The 24417-nt window shown below is 50.9% G+C and overlaps 1 protein-coding gene across 2 annotated transcripts in view; it reads left to right on the forward strand.

The window, feature by feature from the left end:
• stx2b (syntaxin 2b) overlaps positions 1-24417 on the forward strand; it is a 126162-nt gene that overhangs the window by 97988 nt on the left and 3757 nt on the right. For both annotated transcript variants that reach the window (XM_072240782.1, XM_072240783.1), the window contains exon 9: positions 21940-22050. In XM_072240782.1, coding sequence (XP_072096883.1) covers positions 21940-22050 — 111 coding nt within the window. The remainder of the gene's footprint in view (positions 1-21939; positions 22051-24417) is intronic.

Raw genomic sequence — 24417 nt, forward strand, 5'->3', positions numbered from 1 at the left:
TGAGACACCTTAGACTTTACTCCTCACCAGCTGTCTGTGAGACACCTTAAACTTCACCCCTCACCAGCTGTCTGTGAGACACGTTAGACTTCACCCCTCACCAGCTGTCTCTGAGACACCTTAGACTTTACTCCTCACCAGCTGCCTCTGAGACACCTTAGACTTCACTCCTCACCAGCTGTCTCTGAGACACCATAGACTTCACCCGTCACCAGCTGTCTCTGAGACACCTTAGATTTCACCCCTCACTAGCTGTCTCTGAGACATCTTCGACTTCACACCTCACCAGCTGTACGTGAGACACCTTAGACTTCATCCCTCACCAGCTGTCTGTGAGACACCTTAGACTTCACTTCTCACCAGCAGTCTGAGACACCTTAGACTTCACCACTCACCAGCTGTCGCTGAGACACCTTAGATTTCACCCCTCACCAGCTGTCTGTGACACCTAAGACTTCACCCCTCACCAGCTGTGTGAGGCACCCTAGAGTTCACCCCTCACCTGCTGTCTGAGACACCTTAGACTTCGCCCTCAGCAGCTGTCTGAGAGACACCTTAGACTTTACCCTCAACAGCTGTCTGAGAGACACCTTAGACTTCACCCCTCACCAGCTGTCTGAGAGACTTTAGACTTCACCCCTCAACAGCTGTTTGTGAGACACCTTAGACTTCACCCCTCCCCAGCTGTCTTTGAGACACATTAGACTTCACCCCTCGCCAGCTGTCTGAGACACCGTAGACTTCACTCCTCACCAGCTTTCTCTGAGACCCCTTAGACTTCACCCCTCACCAGCTGTCTGTGAGACACCTTCGACTTAACTCCTCACCAGCTGTCTGTGAGACACCTTAGACTTCACCCCTCACCAGCTGTCTCTGAGACACCTTCGACTTAACTCCTCACCAGCTGTCTGTGCGACACCTTAAACTTCACCCCTCACCAGCTGTCTGTGAGACACGTTAGACTTCACCCCTCACCAGCTGTCTCTGAGACACCTTAGACTTCACTCCTCACCAGCTGCCTGTGAGACACCTTAGACTTCACTCCTCACCAGCTGTCTCTGAACACCTTAGATTTCACCCCTCACTAGCTGTCTGTGAGACACCTTAGACTTCACTTCTCACCAGCTGTACATGAGACACCTTAGACTTCATCCCTCACCGGCTGTCTGTGAGACACCTTAGACTTCACTTCTCACCAGCAGTCTGAGACACCTTAGACTTCACCACTTACCAGCTGTCGCTGAGACACCTTGGATTTCACCCCTCACCAGCTGTCTGTGACACCTTAGACTTCACCCCTCACCAGCTGTGTGAGACACCTTAGACTTCACTCCTCACCAGCTGTCTGTGAGACACCTTAGACTTCACCCCTCACCAGCTGTCTTTGAGACACCTTAGACTTCACCCCTCGCCAGCTGTCTGAGACACCTTAGACTTCACTCCTCACCAGCTTTCTCTGAGACCCCTTAGACTTCACCCCTCACCAGCTGTCTGTGAGACACCTTAATCTTCACCCCTCACCAGCTGTCTGAGATACCTGAGACTTCTCCCCTCACCAACTGTGTTTGAGATACCTTAAGCTTCACTCCTCAACAGCTGTCTGAGATACCTTGGTCTTCACCACTCACCAGCTGTCTGTGAGACACCTTAGACTTCAGCCCTCACCAGATGTCTGTGAGACCCCTTAGACTTCACCCCTCACCAGCTGTCTGAGACACCTTAGACTTCACTCCTCACCAGCTGTCACTGAGACACCTTAGACTTCACCCCTCACCAGCTGTCTGTGAGACACCTTAGACTTCACCCCTCACCAGCTGTCTCTGAACACCTTTGACTTCACCCCTCACCAGCTGTCTGTGAGACACCTTAGACTTCACCCCTCACCAGCTGTCTCTGAGACACCTTAGACTTCACTCCTCACCAGCTGTCTCTGAGACACCTTAGACTTCACCCCTCACCAGCTGTCTCTGAGACACCTTAGACTTCACCCCTCACCAGCTGTCTGAGATACCTTAGACTTCACCCCTCACCAGCTGTCTCTGTGACTCCTCAGACTTCACCCCTCACCAGCTGTCTCTGAGACACCTTAGATTTCACCCCTCACTAGCTGTCTCTGAGACATCTTCGACTTCACACCTCACCAGCTGTACGTGAGACACCTTAGACTTCATCCCTCACCAGCTGTCTGTGAGACACCTTAGACTTCACTTCTCACCAGCAGTCTGAGACACCTTAGACTTCACCACTCACCAGCTGTCGCTGAGACACCTTAGATTTCACCCCTCACCAGCTGTCTGTGACACCTAAGACTTCACCCCTCACCAGCTGTGTGAGGCACCCTAGAGTTCACCCCTCACCTGCTGTCTGAGACACCTTAGACTTCGCCCTCAGCAGCTGTCTGAGAGACACCTTAGACTTTACCCTCAACAGCTGTCTGAGAGACACCTTAGACTTCACTCCTCACCAACTGTCTGAGACATCTTAGACTTCAACCCTCACCAGCTGTCTGTGAGACACCTTAGACTTCACCCCTCACCAGCTGTCTGAGACACCTTAGACTTCTCCCCTCACCAGCTGTCTGTGGGACACCTTAGACTTCACTCTTCACCTGCTTTCTCTGAGACACCTTACACTTCTCCCCTCACCAGCTGTCTCTGGGACACCTTAGACTTCACCCCTCACCAGCTGTCTGTGAGACACCTTAGACTTCACCCCTCACCAGCTGTCTCTGAGACACCTTAGACTTAACTCCTCACCAGCTGTCTGTGAGACACCTTAAACTTCACCCCTCACCAGCTGTCTGTGAGACACGTTAGACTTCACCCCTCACCAGCTGTCTCTGAGACACCTTAGACTTTACTCCTCACCAGCTGCCTCTGAGACACCTTAGACTTCACTCCTCACCAGCTGTCTCTGAGACACCATAGACTTCACCCGTCACCAGCTGTCTCTGAGACACCTTAGATTTCACCCCTCACTAGCTGTCTCTGAGACATCTTCGACTTCACACCTCACCAGCTGTACGTGAGACACCTTAGACTTCATCCCTCACCATCTGTCTGTGAGACACCTTAGACTTCACTTCTCACCAGCAGTCTGAGACACCTTAGACTTCACCACTCACCAGCTGTCGCTGAGACACCTTAGATTTCACCCCTCACCAGCTGTCTGTGACACCTAAGACTTCACCCCTCACCAGCTGTGTGAGGCACCCTAGAGTTCACCCCTCACCTGCTGTCTGAGACACCTTAGACTTCGCCCTCAGCAGCTGTCTGAGAGACACCTTAGACTTTACCCTCAACAGCTGTCTGAGAGACACCTTAGACTTCACCCCTCACCAGCTGTCTGAGAGACTTTAGACTTCACCCCTCAACAGCTGTTTGTGAGACACCTTAGACTTCACCCCTCCCCAGCTGTCTTTGAGACACATTAGACTTCACCCCTCGCCAGCTGTCTGAGACACCTTAGACTTCACTCCTCACCAGCTTTCTCTGAGACCCCTTAGACTTCACCCCTCACCAGCTGTCTGTGAGACACCTTCGACTTAACTCCTCACCAGCTGTCTGTGAGACACCTTAGACTTCACCCCTCACCAGCTGTCTCTGAGACACCTTCGACTTAACTCCTCACCAGCTGTCTGTGCGACACCTTAAACTTCACCCCTCACCAGCTGTCTGTGAGACACGTTAGACTTCACCCCTCACCAGCTGTCTCTGAGACACCTTAGACTTCACTCCTCACCAGCTGCCTGTGAGACACCTTAGACTTCACTCCTCACCAGCTGTCTCTGAACACCTTAGATTTCACCCCTCACTAGCTGTCTCTGAGACATCTTAGACTTCACACCTCACCAGCTGTACATGAGACACCTTAGACTTCATCCCTCACCGGCTGTCTGTGAGACACCTTAGACTTCACTTCTCACCAGCAGTCTGAGACACCTTAGACTTCACCACTTACCAGCTGTCGCTGAGACACCTTGGATTTCACCCCTCACCAGCTGTCTGTGACACCTTAGACTTCACCCCTCACCAGCTGTGTGAGACACCTTAGACTTCACTCCTCACCAGCTGTCTGTGAGACACCTTAGACTTCACCCCTCACCAGCTGTCTTTGAGACACCTTAGACTTCACCCCTCGCCAGCTGTCTGAGACACCTTAGACTTCACTCCTCACCAGCTTTCTCTGAGACCCCTTAGACTTCACCCCTCACCAGCTGTCTGTGAGACACCTTAATCTTCACCCCTCACCAGCTGTCTGAGATACCTGAGACTTCTCCCCTCACCAACTGTGTTTGAGATACCTTAAGCTTCACTCCTCAACAGCTGTCTGAGATACCTTGGTCTTCACCACTCACCAGCTGTCTGTGAGACACCTTAGACTTCAGCCCTCACCAGATGTCTGTGAGACCCCTTAGACTTCACCCCTCACCAGCTGTCTGAGACACCTTAGACTTCACTCCTCACCAGCTGTCACTGAGACACCTTAGACTTCACCCCTCACCAGCTGTCTGTGAGACACCTTAGACTTCACCCCTCACCAGCTGTCTCTGAACACCTTTAACTTCACCCCTCACCAGCTGTCTGTGAGACACCTTAGACTTCACCCCTCACCAGCTGTCTCTGAGACACCTTAGACTTCACTCCTCACCAGCTGTCTCTGAGACACCTTAGACTTCACCCCTCACCAGCTGTCTCTGAGACACCTTAGACTTCACCCCTCACCAGCTGTCTGAGACACCTTAGACTTCACCCCTCACCAGCTGTCTGAGATACCTTAGACTTCACCCCTCACCAGCTGTCTCTGTGACTCCTCAGACTTCACCCCTCACCAGCTGTCTCTGAGACACCTTAGATTTCACCCCTCACTAGCTGTCTCTGAGACATCTTCGACTTCACACCTCACCAGCTGTACGTGAGACACCTTAGACTTCATCCCTCACCAGCTGTCTGTGAGACACCTTAGACTTCACTTCTCACCAGCAGTCTGAGACACCTTAGACTTCACCACTCACCAGCTGTCGCTGAGACACCTTAGATTTCACCCCTCACCAGCTGTCTGTGACACCTAAGACTTCACCCCTCACCAGCTGTGTGAGGCACCTAGAGTTCACCCCTCACCTGCTGTCTGAGACACCTTAGACTTCGCCCTCAGCAGCTGTCTGAGAGACACCTTAGACTTTACCCTCAACAGCTGTCTGAGAGACACCTTAGACTTCACTCCTCACCAACTGTCTGAGACATCTTAGACTTCAACCCTCACCAGCTGTCTGTGAGACACCTTAGACTTCACCCCTCACCAGCTGTCTGAGACACCTTAGACTTCTCCCCTCACCAGCTGTCTGTGGGACACCTTAGACTTCACTCTTCACCTGCTTTCTCTGAGACACCTTACACTTCTCCCCTCACCAGCTGTCTCTGGGACACCTTAGACTTCACCCCTCACCAGCTGTCTGTGAGACACCTTAGACTTCACCCCTCACCAGCTGTCTCTGAGACACCTTAGACTTAACTCCTCACCAGCTGTCTGTGAGACACCTTAAACTTCACCCCTCACCAGCTGTCTGTGAGACACGTTAGACTTCACCCCTCACCAGCTGTCTCTGAGACACCTTAGACTTTACTCCTCACCAGCTGCCTCTGAGACACCTTAGACTTCACTCCTCACCAGCTGTCTCTGAGACACCATAGACTTCACCCGTCACCAGCTGTCTCTGAGACACCTTAGATTTCACCCCTCACTAGCTGTCTCTGAGACATCTTCGACTTCACACCTCACCAGCTGTACGTGAGACACCTTAGACTTCATCCCTCACCAGCTGTCTGTGAGACACCTTAGACTTCACTTCTCACCAGCAGTCTGAGACACCTTAGACTTCACCACTCACCAGCTGTCGCTGAGACACCTTAGATTTCACCCCTCACCAGCTGTCTGTGACACCTAAGACTTCACCCCTCACCAGCTGTGTGAGGCACCCTAGAGTTCACCCCTCACCTGCTGTCTGAGACACCTTAGACTTCGCCCTCAGCAGCTGTCTGAGAGACACCTTAGACTTTACCCTCAACAGCTGTCTGAGAGACACCTTAGACTTCACTCCTCACCAACTGTCTGAGACATCTTAGACTTCAACCCTCACCAGCTGTCTGTGAGACACCTTAGACTTCACCCCTCACCAGCTGTCTGAGACACCTTAGACTTCTCCCCTCACCAGCTGTCTGTGGGACACCTTAGACTTCACTCTTCACCTGCTTTCTCTGAGACACCTTACACTTCTCCCCTCACCAGCTGTCTCTGGGACACCTTAGACTTCACCCCTCACCAGCTGTCTGTGAGACACCTTAGACTTCACCCCTCACCAGCTGTCTCTGAGACACCTTAGACTTAACTCCTCACCAGCTGTCTGTGAGACACCTTAAACTTCACCCCTCACCAGCTGTCTGTGAGACACGTTAGACTTCACCCCTCACCAGCTGTCTCTGAGACACCTTAGACTTTACTCCTCACCAGCTGCCTCTGAGACACCTTAGACTTCACTCCTCACCAGCTGTCTCTGAGACACCATAGACTTCACCCGTCACCAGCTGTCGCTGAGACACCTTAGATTTCACCCCTCACCAGCTGTCTGTGACACCTAAGACTTCACCCCTCACCAGCTGTGTGAGGCACCCTAGAGTTCACCCCTCACCTGCTGTCTGAGACACCTTAGACTTCGCCCTCAGCAGCTGTCTGAGAGACACCTTAGACTTTACCCTCAACAGCTGTCTGAGAGACACCTTAGACTTCACTCCTCACCAGCTTTCTCTGAGACCCCTTAGACTTCACCCCTCACCAGCTGTCTGTGAGACACCTTCGACTTAACTCCTCACCAGCTGTCTGTGAGACACCTTAGACTTCACCCCTCACCAGCTGTCTCTGAGACACCTTCGACTTAACTCCTCACCAGCTGTCTGTGCGACACCTTAAACTTCACCCCTCACCAGCTGTCTGTGAGACACGTTAGACTTCACCCCTCACCAGCTGTCTCTGAGACACCTTAGACTTCACTCCTCACCAGCTGCCTGTGAGACACCTTAGACTTCACTCCTCACCAGCTGTCGCTGAGACACCTTAGATTTCACCCCTCACCAGCTGTCTGTGACACCTAAGACTTCACCCCTCACCAGCTGTGTGAGGCACCCTAGAGTTCACCCCTCACCTGCTGTCTGAGACACCTTAGACTTCGCCCTCAGCAGCTGTCTGAGAGACACCTTAGACTTTACCCTCAACAGCTGTCTGAGAGACACCTTAGACTTCACTCCTCACCAACTGTCTGAGACATCTTAGACTTCAACCCTCACCAGCTGTCTGTGAGACACCTTAGACTTCACCCCTCACCAGCTGTCTGAGACACCTTAGACTTCTCCCCTCACCAGCTGTCTGTGGGACACCTTAGACTTCACTCTTCACCTGCTTTCTCTGAGACACCTTACACTTCTCCCCTCAACAGCTGTCTCTGGGACACCTTAGACTTCACCCCTCACCAGCTGTCTGTGAGACACCTTAGACTTCACCCCTCACCAGCTGTCTCTGAGACACCTTAGACTTAACTCCTCACCAGCTGTCTGTGAGACACCTTAAACTTCACCCCTCACCAGCTGTCTGTGAGACACGTTAGACTTCACCCCTCACCAGCTGTCTCTGAGACACCTTAGACTTTACTCCTCACCAGCTGCCTCTGAGACACCTTAGACTTCACTCCTCACCAGCTGTCTCTGAGACACCATAGACTTCACCCGTCACCAGCTGTCTCTGAGACACCTTAGATTTCACCCCTCACTAGCTGTCTCTGAGACATCTTCGACTTCACACCTCACCAGCTGTACGTGAGACACCTTAGACTTCATCCCTCACCAGCTGTCTGTGAGACACCTTAGACTTCACTTCTCACCAGCAGTCTGAGACACCTTAGACTTCACCACTCACCAGCTGTCGCTGAGACACCTTAGATTTCACCCCTCACCAGCTGTCTGTGACACCTAAGACTTCACCCCTCACCAGCTGTGTGAGGCACCCTAGAGTTCACCCCTCACCTGCTGTCTGAGACACCTTAGACTTCGCCCTCAGCAGCTGTCTGAGAGACACCTTAGACTTTACCATCAACAGCTGTCTGAGAGACACCTTAGACTTCACCCCTCACCAGCTGTCTGAGAGACTTTAGACTTCACCCCTCAACAGCTGTTTGTGAGACACCTTAGACTTCACCCCTCCCCAGCTGTCTTTGAGACACATTAGACTTCACCCCTCGCCAGCTGTCTGAGACACCTTAGACTTCACTCCTCACCAGCTTTCTCTGAGACCCCTTAGACTTCACCCCTCACCAGCTGTCTGTGAGACACCTTCGACTTAACTCCTCACCAGCTGTCTGTGAGACACCTTAGACTTCACCCCTCACCAGCTGTGTCTGAGACACCTTCGACTTAACTCCTCACCAGCTGTCTGTGCGACACCTTAAACTTCACCCCTCACCAGCTGTCTGTGAGACACGTTAGACTTCACCCCTCACCAGCTGTCTCTGAGACACCTTAGACTTCACTCCTCACCAGCTGCCTGTGAGACACCTTAGACTTCACTCCTCACCAGCTGTCTCTGAACACCTTAGATTTCACCCCTCACTAGCTGTCTCTGAGACATCTTAGACTTCACACCTCACCAGCTGTACATGAGACACCTTAGACTTCATCCCTCACCGGCTGTCTGTGAGACACCTTAGACTTCACTTCTCACCAGCAGTCTGAGACACCTTAGACTTCACCACTTTCCAGCTGTCGCTGAGACACCTTGGATTTCACCCCTCACCAGCTGTCTGTGACACCTTAGACTTCACCCCTCACCAGCTGTGTGAGACACCTTAGACTTCACTCCTCACCAGCTGTCTGTGAGACACCTTAGACTTCACCCCTCACCAGCTGTCTTTGAGACACCTTAGACTTCACCCCTCGCCAGCTGTCTGAGACACCTTAGACTTCACTCCTCACCAGCTTTCTCTGAGACCCCTTAGACTTCACCCCTCACCAGCTGTCTGTGAGACACCTTAATCTTCACCCCTCACCAGCTGTCTGAGATACCTGAGACTTCTCCCCTCACCAACTGTGTTTGAGATACCTTAAGCTTCACTCCTCAACAGCTGTCTGAGATACCTTGGTCTTCACCACTCACCAGCTGTCTGTGAGACACCTTAGACTTCAGCCCTCACCAGATGTCTGTGAGACCCCTTAGACTTCACCCCTCACCAGCTGTCTGAGACACCTTAGACTTCACTCCTCACCAGCTGTCACTGAGACACCTTAGACTTCACCCCTCACCAGCTGTCTGTGAGACACCTTAGACTTCACCCCTCACCAGCTGTCTCTGAACACCTTTGACTTCACCCCTCACCAGCTGTCTGTGAGACACCTTAGACTTCACCCCTCACCAGCTGTCTCTGAGACACCTTAGACTTCACTCCTCACCAGCTGTCTCTGAGACACCTTAGACTTCACCCCTCACCAGCTGTCTCTGAGACACCTTAGACTTCACCCCTCACCAGCTGTCTGAGATACCTTAGACTTCACCCCTCACCAGCTGTCTCTGTGACTCCTCAGACTTCACCCCTCACCAGCTGTCTCTGAGACACCTTAGATTTCACCCCTCACTAGCTGTCTCTGAGACATCTTCGACTTCACACCTCACCAGCTGTACGTGAGACACCTTAGACTTCATCCCTCACCAGCTGTCTGTGAGACACCTTAGACTTCACTTCTCACCAGCAGTCTGAGACACCTTAGACTTCACCACTCACCAGCTGTCGCTGAGACACCTTAGATTTCACCCCTCACCAGCTGTCTGTGACACCTAAGACTTCACCCCTCACCAGCTGTGTGAGGCACCCTAGAGTTCACCCCTCACCTGCTGTCTGAGACACCTTAGACTTCGCCCTCAGCAGCTGTCTGAGAGACACCTTAGACTTTACCCTCAACAGCTGTCTGAGAGACACCTTAGACTTCACTCCTCACCAACTGTCTGAGACATCTTAGACTTCTCCCCTCACCAGCTGTCTGTGGGACACCTTAGACTTCACTCTTCACCTGCTTTCTCTGAGACACCTTACACTTCTCCCCTCACCAGCTGTCTCTGGGACACCTTAGACTTCACCCCTCACCAGCTGTCTGTGAGACACCTTAGACTTCACCCCTCACCAGCTGTCTCTGAGACACCTTAGACTTAACTCCTCACCAGCTGTCTGTGAGACACCTTAAACTTCACCCCTCACCAGCTGTCTGTGAGACACGTTAGACTTCACCCCTCACCAGCTGTCTCTGAGACACCTTAGACTTTACTCCTCACCAGCTGCCTCTGAGACACCTTAGACTTCACTCCTCACCAGCTGTCTCTGAGACACCATAGACTTCACCCGTCACCAGCTGTCTCTGAGACACCTTAGATTTCACCCCTCACTAGCTGTCTCTGAGACATCTTCGACTTCACACCTCACCAGCTGTACGTGAGACACCTTAGACTTCATCCCTCACCAGCTGTCTGTGAGACACCTTAGACTTCACTTCTCACCAGCAGTCTGAGACACCTTAGACTTCACCACTCACCAGCTGTCGCTGAGACACCTTAGATTTCACCCCTCAGCAGCTGTCTGTGACACCTAAGACTTCACCCCTCACCAGCTGTGTGAGGCACCCTAGAGTTCACCCCTCACCTGCTGTCTGAGACACCTTAGACTTCGCCCTCAGCAGCTGTCTGAGAGACACCTTAGACTTTACCCTCAACAGCTGTCTGAGAGACACCTTAGACTTCACCCCTCACCAGCTGTCTGAGAGACTTTAGACTTCACCCCTCAACAGCTGTTTGTGAGACACCTTAGACTTCACCCCTCCCCAGCTGTCTTTGAGACACATTAGACTTCACCCCTCGCCAGCTGTCTGAGACACCTTAGACTTCACTCCTCACCAGCTTTCTCTGAGACCCCTTAGACTTCACCGCTCACCAGCTGTCTGTGAGACACCTTAGACTTCACCCCTCACCAGCTGTCTGAGACACCTGAGACTTCTCCCCTCACCAACTGTGTCTGAGACACCTTAAGCTTCACTCCTCAACAGCTGTCTGAGATACCTTAGTCTTCACCACTCACCAGCTGTCTGTGAGACACCTTGGACTTCAGCCCTCACCAGATGTCTGTGAGACCCCTTAGACTTCACCCCTCACCAGCTGTCTGAGACACCTTAGACTTCACCCCTCACCAGCTGTCACTGAGACACCTTAGACTTCACCCCTCACCAGCTGTCTGTGAGACACCTTCGACTTAACTCCTCACCAGCTGTCTGTGAGACACCTTAGACTTCACCCCTCACCAGCTGTCTCTGAGACACCTTCGACTTAACTCCTCACCAGCTGTCTGTGCGACACCTTAAACTTCACCCCTCACCAGCTGTCTGTGAGACACGTTAGACTTCACCCCTCACCAGCTGTCTCTGAGACACCTTAGACTTCACTCCTCACCAGCTGCCTGTGAGACACCTTAGACTTCACTCCTCACCAGCTGTCTCTGAACACCTTAGATTTCACCCCTCACTAGCTGTCTCTGAGACATCTTAGACTTCACACCTCACCAGCTGTACATGAGACACCTTAGACTTCATCCCTCACCGGCTGTCTGTGAGACACCTTAGACTTCACTTCTCACCAGCAGTCTGAGACACCTTAGACTTCACCACTTACCAGCTGTCGCTGAGACACCTTGGATTTCACCCCTCACCAGCTGTCTGTGACACCTTAGACTTCACCCCTCACCAGCTGTGTGAGACACCTTAGACTTCACTCCTCACCAGCTGTCTGTGAGACACCTTAGACTTCACCCCTCACCAGCTGTCTTTGAGACACCTTAGACTTCACCCCTCGCCAGCTGTCTGAGACACCTTAGACTTCACTCCTCACCAGCTTTCTCTGAGACCCCTTAGACTTCACCCCTCACCAGCTGTCTGTGAGACACCTTAATCTTCACCCCTCACCAGCTGTCTGAGATACCTGAGACTTCTCCCCTCACCAACTGTGTTTGAGATACCTTAAGCTTCACTCCTCAACAGCTGTCTGAGATACCTTGGTCTTCACCACTCACCAGCTGTCTGTGAGACACCTTAGACTTCAGCCCTCACCAGATGTCTGTGAGACCCCTTAGACTTCACCCCTCACCAGCTGTCTGAGACACCTTAGACTTCACTCCTCACCAGCTGTCACTGAGACACCTTAGACTTCACCCCTCACCAGCTGTCTGTGAGACACCTTAGACTTCACCCCTCACCAGCTGTCTCTGAACACCTTTGACTTCACCCCTCACCAGCTGTCTGTGAGACACCTTAGACTTCACCCCTCACCAGCTGTCTCTGAGACACCTTAGACTTCACTCCTCACCAGCTGTCTCTGAGACACCTTAGACTTCACCCCTCACCAGCTGTCTCTGAGACACCTTAGACTTCACCCCTCACCAGCTGTCTGAGATACCTTAGACTTCACCCCTCACCAGCTGTCTCTGTGACTCCTCAGACTTCACCCCTCACCAGCTGTCTCTGAGACACCTTAGATTTCACCCCTCACTAGCTGTCTCTGAGACATCTTCGACTTCACACCTCACCAGCTGTACGTGAGACACCTTAGACTTCATCCCTCACCAGCTGTCTGTGAGACACCTTAGACTTCACTTCTCACCAGCAGTCTGAGACACCTTAGACTTCACCACTCACCAGCTGTCGCTGAGACACCTTAGATTTCACCCCTCACCAGCTGTCTGTGACACCTAAGACTTCACCCCTCACCAGCTGTGTGAGGCACCCTAGAGTTCACCCCTCACCTGCTGTCTGAGACACCTTAGACTTCGCCCTCAGCAGCTGTCTGAGAGACACCTTAGACTTTACCCTCAACAGCTGTCTGAGAGACACCTTAGACTTCACCCCTCACCAGCTGTCTGAGAGACTTTAGACTTCACCCCTCAACAGCTGTTTGTGAGACACCTTAGACTTCACCCCTCCCCAGCTGTCTTTGAGACACATTAGACTTCACCCCTCGCCAGCTGTCTGAGACACCTTAGACTTCACTCCTCACCAGCTTTCTCTGAGACCCCTTAGACTTCACCGCTCACCAGCTGTCTGTGAGACACCTTAGACTTCACCCCTCACCAGCTGTCTGAGACTTCTCCCCTCACCAACTGTGTCTGAGACACCTTAAGCTTCACTCCTCAACAGCTGTCTGAGATACCTTAGTCTTCACCACTCACCAGCTGTCTGTGAGACACCTTGGACTTCAGCCCTCACCAGATGTCTGTGAGACCCCTTAGACTTCACCCCTCACCAGCTGTCTGAGACACCTTAGACTTCACCCCTCACCAGCTGTCACTGAGACACCTTAGACTTCACCCCTCACCAGCTGTCTGTGAGACACCTTCGACTTAACTCCTCACCAGCTGTCTGTGAGACACCTTAGACTTCACCCCTCACCAGCTGTCTCTGAGACACCTTCGACTTAACTCCTCACCAGCTGTCTGTGCGACACCTTAAACTTCACCCCTCACCAGCTGTCTGTGAGACACGTTAGACTTCACCCCTCACCAGCTGTCTCTGAGACACCTTAGACTTCACTCCTCACCAGCTGCCTGTGAGACACCTTAGACTTCACTCCTCACCAGCTGTCTCTGAACACCTTAGATTTCACCCCTCACTAGCTGTCTCTGAGACATCTTAGACTTCACACCTCACCAGCTGTACATGAGACACCTTAGACTTCATCCCTCACCGGCTGTCTGTGAGACACCTTAGACTTCACTTCTCACCAGCAGTCTGAGACACCTTAGACTTCACCACTTACCAGCTGTCGCTGAGACACCTTGGATTTCACCCCTCACCAGCTGTCTGTGACACCTTAGACTTCACCCCTCACCAGCTGTGTGAGACACCTTAGACTTCACTCCTCACCAGCTGTCTGTGAGACACCTTAGACTTCACCCCTCACCAGCTGTCTTTGAGACACCTTAGACTTCACCCCTCGCCAGCTGTCTGAGACACCTTAGACTTCACTCCTCACCAGCTTTCTCTGAGACCCCTTAGACTTCACCCCTCACCAGCTGTCTGTGAGACACCTTAATCTTCACCCCTCACCAGCTGTCTGAGATACCTGAGACTTCTCCCCTCACCAACTGTGTTTGAGATACCTTAAGCTTCACTCCTCAACAGCTGTCTGAGATACCTTGGTCTTCACCACTCACCAGCTGTCTGTGAGACACCTTAGACTTCAGCCCTCACCAGATGTCTGTGAGACCCCTTAGACTTCACCCCTCACCAGCTGTCTGAGACACCTTAGACTTCACTCCTCACCAGCTGTCACTGAGACACCTTAGACTTCACCCCTCACCAGCTGTCTGTGAGACACCTTAGACTTCACCCCTCACCAGCTGTCTCTGAACACCTTTGACTTCACCCCTCACCAGCTGTCTGTGAGACACCTTAGACTTCACCCCTCACCAGCTGTCTCTGAGACACCTTAGACTTCACTCCTCACCAGCTGTCTCTGAGACACCTTAGACTTCACCTCTCACCAGCTGTCTCTGAGACACCTTAGACTTCACCCCTCACCAGCTGTCTGAGATACCTTAGACTTCACTCCTCACCAGCTGTCTCTGTGACTCCTCAGACTTCACCCCTCACCAGCTGTCTCTGAGACACCTTAGACTTCACCCCTCACCAGCTGTCTGAGACAGCTTAGAGTTCACCCAACACCAGCTGTCTCTGAGACACCTTAGACTTCACCCCTCACCAGCTGTCTGAGACAGCTTTGACTTTACCCAACACCAGCAGTCTCTGAGACACCTCAGACTTCAACCCTCACCAGCTGTCTGTGAGACACCTTAGACTTCACTTCTCACCAGCAGTCTGAGACACCTTAGACTTCACCCCTCACCAGCTGTCGCTGAGACACCTTAGATTTCACCCCTCACCTGCTGTCTGAGACACCTTAGACTTCACCCTCAACAGCTGTCTGAGAGACACCTTAGACTTCACCCTCAACAGCTGTCTGTGAGACACCTTGAACTTCACCCCTCTCCAGCTGTCTGTGAGACACCTTAGACTTCACCCGTCACCAGCTGTATCTGAGACACCTTAGACTTCAACCCTCACCAGCTGTCTTGAGACACCTTAGACTTCACTCCTCACCAGCTTTCTCTGAGACACCTTAGACTTCTCCCCTCACCAGCTGTCTGTGCGACACCTTAGACTTCACTCTTCACCTGCTTTCTCTGAGACACCTTACACTTCCTCCCCTCACCAGCTGTCTCTGGGACACCTTAGACTTCACCCCTCACCAGCTGTCTGTGAGACACCTTGGACTTCACCCCTCACCAGCTGTCTCTGAGACACCTTCGACTTAACTCCTCACCAGCTGTCTGTGAGACACCTTGAACTTCACCCCTCACCAGCTGTCTGTGAGACACCTTAGACTTCACCCCTCATCAGCTGTCTCTGAGACACCTTAGACTTCACTCCTCACCAGCTGCCTCTGAGACACCTTAGACTTCACTCCTCACCAGCTGTCTCTGAGACACCATGGACTTCACCCGTCACCAGCTGTCTCTGAGACACCTTAGATTTCACCCCTCACTAGGTGTCTCTGAGACATCTTCGACTTCACACCTCACCAGCTGTACGTGAGACACCTTAGACTTCACCCCTCACCAGCTGTCTGTGAGACACCTTAGACTTCACCCCTCACCAGCTGTCTGAGAGACCTTAGACTTCACCACTCACCAGCTGTCTGTGAGACACCTTAGACCTCAGCCCTCACCAGATGTCTGTGAGACCCCTTAGACTTCACCCCTCACCAGCTGTCTGAGACACCTTAGACTTCACCCCTCACCAGCTGTCACTGAGACACCTTAGACTTCACCCCTCACCAGCTGTCTGTGAGACACCTTAGACTTCACCCCTCACCAGCTGTCTCTGAGACACCTTAGACTTCATCCCTCACCAGGTGTCTCTGAGGCAGCTTAGACTTCACCCCTGACCAGCTATCTGAGACACCTTAGACTTCACCGCTCGCCAGCTGTCTCTGAGACACCTTAGACTTCACTCCTCATGAGCTGTCTCTGAGACACCTTAGACTTCACTCCTCACCAGCTGTCTGTGAGACACCTTCGACTTCACCCTTCACCAGCTGTCTGAGATACCTTCGACTTCACCCCTCACCAGCTGTCTCTGAGACACCTTAGACTTCACCCCTCACCAGCTGTCTGTGAGACACCTTAGACTTCACCCCTCACCAGCTGTCTGTCAGACACCTCAGACTTCACCCCTCACCAGCTGTCTGTGAGACGCCTTAAACTTCACCCCTCTCCAGCTGTCTGTGAGACACCTTAGACTTCACCCCTCACCAGCTGTCTCTTAGACACCTTAGACTTCATCCCTCACCAGCTGTCTGTGAGACACCTTTGAGTTCACCCCTCACAAACTGGCTGTGAGACACCTTTGACTTCACTCCTCACGAGCTGTCTCTGAGACACCTTAGACTTCACCCCTTACCAGCTGTGTCTGAGACACCTTAGACTTGACCCCTCACCAGTTGTCTCTGTGACACCTTAGATTTCACCCCTCACCAGCTGTCAGTCAGACACCTTAGACTTCACCCCTCACCAGCTGTCTGTGAGACACCTTAAACTTCACCCCTCACCAGCTGTCTCTGAGACACCTTAGACTTCATCCCTCACCAGGTGTCTCTGAGGCAGCTTAGACTTCACCCCTGACCAGCTATCTGAGACACCTTAGACTTCACCGCTCGCCAGCTGTCTCTGAGACACCTTAGACTTCACTCCTCATGAGCTGTCTCTGAGACACCTTAGACTTCACTCCTCACCAGCTGTCTGTGAGACACCTTCGACTTCACCCTTCACCAGCTGTCTGAGATACCTTCGACTTCACCCCTCACCAGCTGTCTCTGAGACACCTTAGACTTCACCCCTCACCAGCTGTCTGTGAGACACCTTAGACTTCACCCCTCACCAGCTGTCTGTCAGACACCTCAGACTTCACCCCTCACCAGCTGTCTGTGAGACGCCTTAAACTTCACCCCTCTCCAGCTGTCTGTGAGACACCTTAGACTTCACCCCTCACCAGCTGTCTCTTAGACACCTTAGACTTCATCCCTCACCAGCTGTCTGTGAGACACCTTTGAGTTCACCCCTCACAAGCTGGCTGTGAGACACCTTTGACTTCACTCCTCACGAGCTGTCTCTGAGACACCTTAGACTTCACCCCTTACCAGCTGTGTCTGAGACACCTTAGACTTGACCCCTCACCAGTTGTCTCTGTGACACCTTAGATTTCACCCCTCACCAGCTGTCAGTCAGACACCTTAGACTTCACCCCTCACCAGCTGTCTGTGAGACACCTTAAACTTCACCCCTCTCCAGCTGTCTGTGAGACACCTTAGACTTCACCCCTCACCAGCTGTCTCTGAGACACCTTAGACTTCACCCCTCACCAACTGTCTGAGACACCTTAGACTTCACCCCTCACCAACTGTCTGAGACACCTTAGACTTCGCCCCTCACCAGCTGTCTGTGAGACACCTTAGACTTCACTCCTCACCAGCTGTCTCTGAGACACCTTAGACTTCACTCCTCACCAGCTGTGTCTGATACTCCTTAGACTTCACCCCTCACCAGCTGTCTGTGAGACAGCTTAGACTTCACCCCTCACCAGCTGTCTGCGAGACACCTTAGACTTCACCCCTCACCAGCTGTGTCTGAGACACGTTAGACTTCACCCCTCACTAGCTGTCTCTGAGACACCTTAGACTTCACCCCTCACCAGCTGTCTGTGACACCCCTTAGACTTCACCCCTTACCAGCTGTCTGTGAGACACCTTCGACTTCACCCCTCAGCAGCTGTGTCTGAGACACCTTAGACTTCACCCCTCACTAGCTGTCTCTGAGACACGTTAGACTTCACCCCTCACCAGCTGTCTGTGAGACCCTTTAGACTTCACCCCTTACCAGCTGTCTCTGAGACACCTTAGACTTCACCCCTCACCAACTGTCTGTGAGACTCCTTAGACTTCACCCCTCACCAGCTATCTGTGAGACACCTTCGACTTCACCCCTCACCAGCTGTCTCTGCCTTTCAGGAGTTGGCATCTGTGCCTTAGCTGTTGGTTCATAAATCAAGATTGAAGATATTTAAGTTCATTTCCAGTTGACAAGTTTAAAGTTGAAAGTACATATACGTCACCATGTACAACCCTGAGATTCATTTTATTGTGGGTGTTCACAGTAAACCAGCAACCATAACAGAATAAATAAAAGACTGCATCAACAAGGTGGACAACCAGTTTGCAAAAGACAATCTGAAAATACCAAAGGGAAAAAGAAATAGTAATGATAAATAAGCAATAATTATTGAGAACATGAGATGAAGAGATCTTGAAAGTGAGTGCATAGGTTGTGGGAACAGTTCAGTGACGGGGTGAGTGAAGTTATCCTCTCTGGTTGAAGAGCCTGATGGTTGAGGGGTAGTAACTGTTCCTGAACCTGGTGGTGTGACTCCTGTGGCTCCTGTACCTTCAGCAGTGAGAAGCCATCATGATGTGATGATGGACGCTGCTTTCCTGCAGCAGTGTTTCATGTAGATGTGCCCAGTGGTCGGGAGGGCTCTACCCATGATGGACTGGATTGGAGCAGCAATTCTGACGATAGTTCACTGAAAACCGTAACCATAGAAACAAGCTCAGCAACTCCCTGACTGCACGCACCCAAGCCTTGGATGGTGGGTCTGCGTTCATCAGATGCCAGGGAATGCGAACTTTGTGTATTTATTTTTAATTAGCAGTACAGAGTGGATCAGGCCCTTCGAGCCTCGCCACAGAGCAACCCACCGATTTAACCCCAGCCTCATCGTGGGACAATTTACAATGACCAATTAACCTACTAGAAACAAGAGTTGGGGAGTGGTGATAATGGGATTGTTCTGTGGGCCAGGATGGATTCAGTGGGCAGAATGGCTGTGTAATATCCTGTGAGAAAGTTCAATGTGCATGTCCTGCTCTGCCTGTGTAAGGCATACCCAGACCAGTCAGGTACGTAGTGTATCTGTATTGGGGAGCTGTTGCTACGGACTGATGTGTTAAAGTGTCATGTGTAAATGAGATTTCTCTCTTTTCTTGTGTTAAGTGCTGCTGATGGCCTGTGACTCAGGTAACCACCCCATACACACGATTCCATCGATGGGCATGTTGAATCGCTGTGGTATTTGTCCTGTACGTTGTCAGTGATGTCGCGAGCTCTCACCGGCTCAGCCCGCATGCAGGGGCTCAAGGCTACCTGAAATATCTGCACTTCCATTCCATAACCATTCCTGGGGCACACCACGAGACTTTCAGCAATTCAGCCCATCGAGTTTGCCCAGCCATTCAATCATGGCTGACTTATTATCCCTCTCAACCCCATTCTCCTGCCTTCTCTCCGTAACGTGTGGTGCCCTGACTAATCAAGAACCTATCAACCTCTGCTTTAAATATATCCAATGACTATGCCTCCATAGCCATCTGTGACAATGAATTCCACAGATTCTCCACCCTCTGACTATAGAAATCCCTTCATCCATTTTAAATGGATGTTCCTCTATTCTGAGTCTGTGTCCTCTGGTCCTAGACTCCCCCACCATAGGAAACATCATCTTCACATTCACTCTATCTAGACTTTACAATATTCGATAGTTTTCAATGTGATCCCCCTCACTGTCCTAAACTTCAGTGAGTACAGGCCCAGAGCCATCAAACACTTTTTATCCATTAACCCGTTCATGACACCGAGGCTCCTGGCTTGTGTGGTGCTCCAGTATACGTTGTACGTCCTGGCAAGCTGTGCTGATAGCTCATCGCCCGTGCCTGTTCATCAGCCTCGCAGCCATTCTGTCTGTCACTCATGAATCATCTTCATCACCCACCCAGGCTCACCAGTCAAGGCCCAGCCTGAACATGCTGGACACGTCTGTTGACCTTTTTACACGCCGTTTTCCCAGAGTTGGAGCCTGGGAACGATGATCAGTGCGACCTGTCAACAGAAGTTAGGGTTTTTATGTTCTTCTGGTGATGAGAGGAAGGACCCTTTCTTTGTGTGGTCTGCTTGAAACAAAGGGACACCTTCATATCGTGCCCATAGATCCCTTAAAGTTACTGCTCAAATTAATAAGCTGAGTGAGAGGATGTATGGTCTTTTGGCCTTCGTAAGTTGGGGGATTGAGTTCAAGAGGTGGGAGGTAATGTTGCACCTCTATAAAACCCTGGTTAGACCCACACTTGATGTATTGTGTTTAGTTCTGGTTGCCTCATTATAGGAAGGGTGTGGAAGCTTTAGAGAGGGGCAGAGGAGATTTACCAGGATGATGCCTGGATTAGAGAGCGTGTTTTATGAGGATAGGCTGAGTGAGCTGGGGCTTTTCTCTTCAGAGTGAAGGACAATGAGAGAACATTTGATAAGGGTGTACTAGATAAAGAGAGGTGTTAATCAAGTGGATAGTCGGAGACTTTTTCCCAGGAAATGGCTAATACGAGAAGACATCATTTTAAGGTGATTGGAGGAAAGTATAGGGGTGTTGGTGGAGTTAGTTTTTTTTTACACAGAGTGGTGGGCATGTGGAACGTGCTGCCAGGAGTGGTGGTAGAGGCAGATGCATTAGGGACATTTAAGAGACTCTTAGAAAGGTGCATGGATGAAAGAAAATATGGAGGGCTGTGTGGGAGGATAGGATTAGATTGATCTTAGAGAAGGTTAAAAGGTCAGCAAAACATTGTGGGCTGAAGGGCTTGTACTGTGCTGTACTATGCTCATTGAGTGAGGATAAACCTACCCCTATGGGGGTTCCTCAGTGAGAAAGACCCAGAGACTGATGCTGTTTCAGTACATGTAGAGGTCTTCTGTAAGGAGTGAAGACTGTTGGGTTCAATGACGAGAATGTTCAGTACACGTAGAGATCATTCCTCTTGCAAGGGCTGAAAATGGTTGGGTTGATGATGTGGGACTGTTCAGTACATGTAGAGATCGTTCCTTCTGTAAGGACTGAAGGTGGTTAGGCTCGGTGATGGGGTTGAATTCAGTACATGTAGAGATCGTTCCTTCTGTAAGGACTGAAGATGATTGGGCTCAATGATGGGGGACTTCTTTGTCAGGTCCAAGTCTCTGTTGTGTTCCTGAGAGCTGGATTTCGGAACAGAAATCCGGATGTTCCAGGGAGAAGTTGGGGGATTGGGGAGAGGTTCAGCGGGATCGTGGGCATTTTTCTCAGACTGCACAGTGCAGTATAGGGGTGGAGGGGGGCCTGAGAGGGTTGCCTTGCACTGTGGGTTGGGAGGTGTTAATTAGCCGCTATATATTGTTTCCAGTGTGTAGGTGAGGGTTGGAATCTGGGGGGATTTGATGGAAGTGTGTGGAGAATAAACCAGAATTGGTATAGGACTAGTGTAGATGTTTGGTCAGCAGGGACTGTCTGTACAGAATGGCCTTTCAGTGCTACATGACTCTGACCAGCTGAAGGTGAGGGACAAATGTGGATGCGGTGGTGGGGGTTCTCAGTATGGAACCTGCAGTATGGTCTGTGCTGCTGAACACAGCCACGGCTGGAAGGTTAAAGCACAGCTTCACCCTCACAGCTACTGAAGTGGTGTGTAGCCTTTCCGTTGGACGAGGAGAACTGAAGAGGCTAGGCGCAGGCGGGGGGAGGGGCGAGTAGGGGCTGGTTTGTGTGGGCAGCTCTGGTGAACTGAGTATTCGGCTCAGGACACCTGTGACACCAGAGTGGGGGTCTTCAGCAATCGTGGAGGGGGGAAGGCAGTGGATGCACACGCCATCTTACAACGCTTCTTTAACTGCCTCTCTTAAAGGGTGAAATGGTCAACAACATCGAGAGCCATGTGGTGAACGCCGTGGAATATGTCGAGCGGGCAAAGGAAGAGACAAAGAAAGCGATGCGATACCAAGGCAAAGCCCAGCGGGTAGGTCTGTTTCCTGCTTCCTGTGTAGACTGAGTGGCAGGCTCTCAGCCCACCTTTAAAGCAGACCCATTTCCCAAAGCCCTGCTGGTAATTCAGCCCATCCTCCTGCTCTTGTCCAATGCCATGTTCGTTAACTGTTTCATTCCCAGGATCATTCTTGTGAGCCTTCTCTGTACCCTCTCCAATACCAGCACATCCTTTCTCATAGATAAGGGGCTTGTAATACTCCGTGCAGTCTGAGCAATGCCTTCTAAAACCTTAGCATTATGTCCTTGGTTTTGTATTGTAGTCCTCTTGAAATGAATGCTAACATTGGATTTGCTTTCCTCATCACCGACTCAACCTGTTAGTCAACTAAACATCCCTGTTGAGTGAGCTCACAGAGGATGCACTTGGGACTTTTCTGGGAGCCGCTCTTCTCCGGAGTTTCCTGGACCATGTCTTAAGCTTTCTCACCCTTGAAATGTTGGTGCCCTGAAAGGTCCCCAGAACTCCAGCCAGTGTCTAGCTAACTGGTTTATAGAATTCTCTCCCGATCTCTGCTTATTCCATCTTCCTCAAGCCTTACACTTTGCAAAGTGGTGGGACTCCTGAATCAGTTTGAAGGGTTCAGGTTCAAGTACCTTGTGCTCCTTCCTCCCCTCCTCCACCCTCTCTTCTGACTCCTCATCTTTTTTCCTCCAGTCCTGATGAAGGGTCTCGGCCCGAAACGTTGACTGTTTACTCTTTTCCATAGATGCTGCCTGGTCTGCAGAGTTCCTCCAGCATTTTGTGTGTGTGTTACTTGGATTTCCCGCATCTGCAGATTTTCTCAGGTTCCAAATTTATTGTTGTCTGACTGTACATGTATACACCCAAACGAAACAATGTTCCTCCAGACCACGGTGTAGCCATAAAACATATATCACACACAGCACATAAACCAAAAATATTACTGTAAACAAGTTAATAAAATATAATTCAAAATGCAGCCCAGGTAAACAGTAAGCAGATTGCTCTCCTGGTGACAAGACCTCGGAGGGCAGGGTATTCATTGGGTTGTGTAGAGTGTTGCTATACACGTGTTCATCCCCCGGCCTTTGCCTCAGTCAGCTCTCTCGGTATTAGTTCTGCTGTAGCTTCCAAACTATCTCTGCCACACTCTAGCCCAACCCAGCTCAGCACCGGTCTGTTATCCTTAAGACTTGTCTTTATGTTTGTCAATTCTTGTGTCCTGTGCCAACCGGAACAGTATGGTAGCGTAAATCTGATGGAATTCATTGCCATGGACGTCTGTGGAGGCTAAGTCATTGAGAATATTTAAAGCAGAGGTTGATAGGTTCTTGATTAGTCAGGGCATCAAAGGTTATGGGAAGAAGCCAGAATGGGGTTGAGTGGGATAGTAAATCAGCCATAGTGGAATAGTTGAGCAGACGCAAAGGGCTAAATGGGCTAATTCTGCTCCTGGGTCTAATAGAGATGCTTTACAGTGTCAGGAATTGGAAGATTGGGTTCAGTTCCCACTGAGTCTGAATATTCTCCCTGTGACTGTGTGCTTTCCTCTGGGTTCTCCGGTTTCCTCCCACATTCTAAAGACATGGGTTGGGATTGGTAAGTTGTGGGTGTGCTATTTTGGCGTTAGAACATGGCAACACTGGTGGGCTGTCCCCCCCAGTACATCCTCGGACTGTTTTGGTTGGTGATACATTTCACTGTATGTTTCGATGTACATGCGACAAATAAAGCTGATCTTAAACATTATATAAATGTATATAAATTAAAGTGAACTGTATCAAAAGCAGCCCTTGGCTAGTACTGTTACAACTCAGACATCTTTAGGATTTTGGGTCACTGGTTCATAGTACATGTTCACCATTTCGAGCCTGTTTTTCAAGTCATAACTTATCAAAAAAATGCGTTTTCACAAGTTTTGCAAACTTTTCTTAAAGATAATATCCTCCTGTAAAGAAAAGATGAAAGCTGAGAGTTGAGAGAGACTGTGTCAATGATGTAACGTTGAGGCCTGATGTGGTGCTTGCAGATCTCTGTGTCAGTGTGAAACCACAAGTGGCAGTGTGAGGGGATAGTGTTGACCAGGTCACTGCAACTCTTCCTCTCCCAGTCTTTGAAATGGAGCCATAGGACCTCCTGTCCTCACTCAAGGTGCTTGGTTAACCGTCCTAGCTGAAAGAAGATCTCCCAATTTGCCAAATTAGGGTTAAAGTTAGCGTGTAGCTTGAGATCTAATCTTAGTTGACAGGTCGACAGTGTAGAGCTCTCTCAATTGTACAGTGTGTGATTGCTCTCTCAGTACTGCTCTCCTGTAGGTAAGGCACTCAGATAAGCTCTGTCTACTGTCCTTGGGAGCATCAACGATCCCAAGTTCAA

The sequence above is a fragment of the Mobula birostris genome, chromosome 22, assembly GCF_030028105.1.
Source record: "Mobula birostris isolate sMobBir1 chromosome 22, sMobBir1.hap1, whole genome shotgun sequence".
Classification (NCBI taxonomy): domain Eukaryota; kingdom Metazoa; phylum Chordata; class Chondrichthyes; order Myliobatiformes; family Myliobatidae; genus Mobula; species Mobula birostris.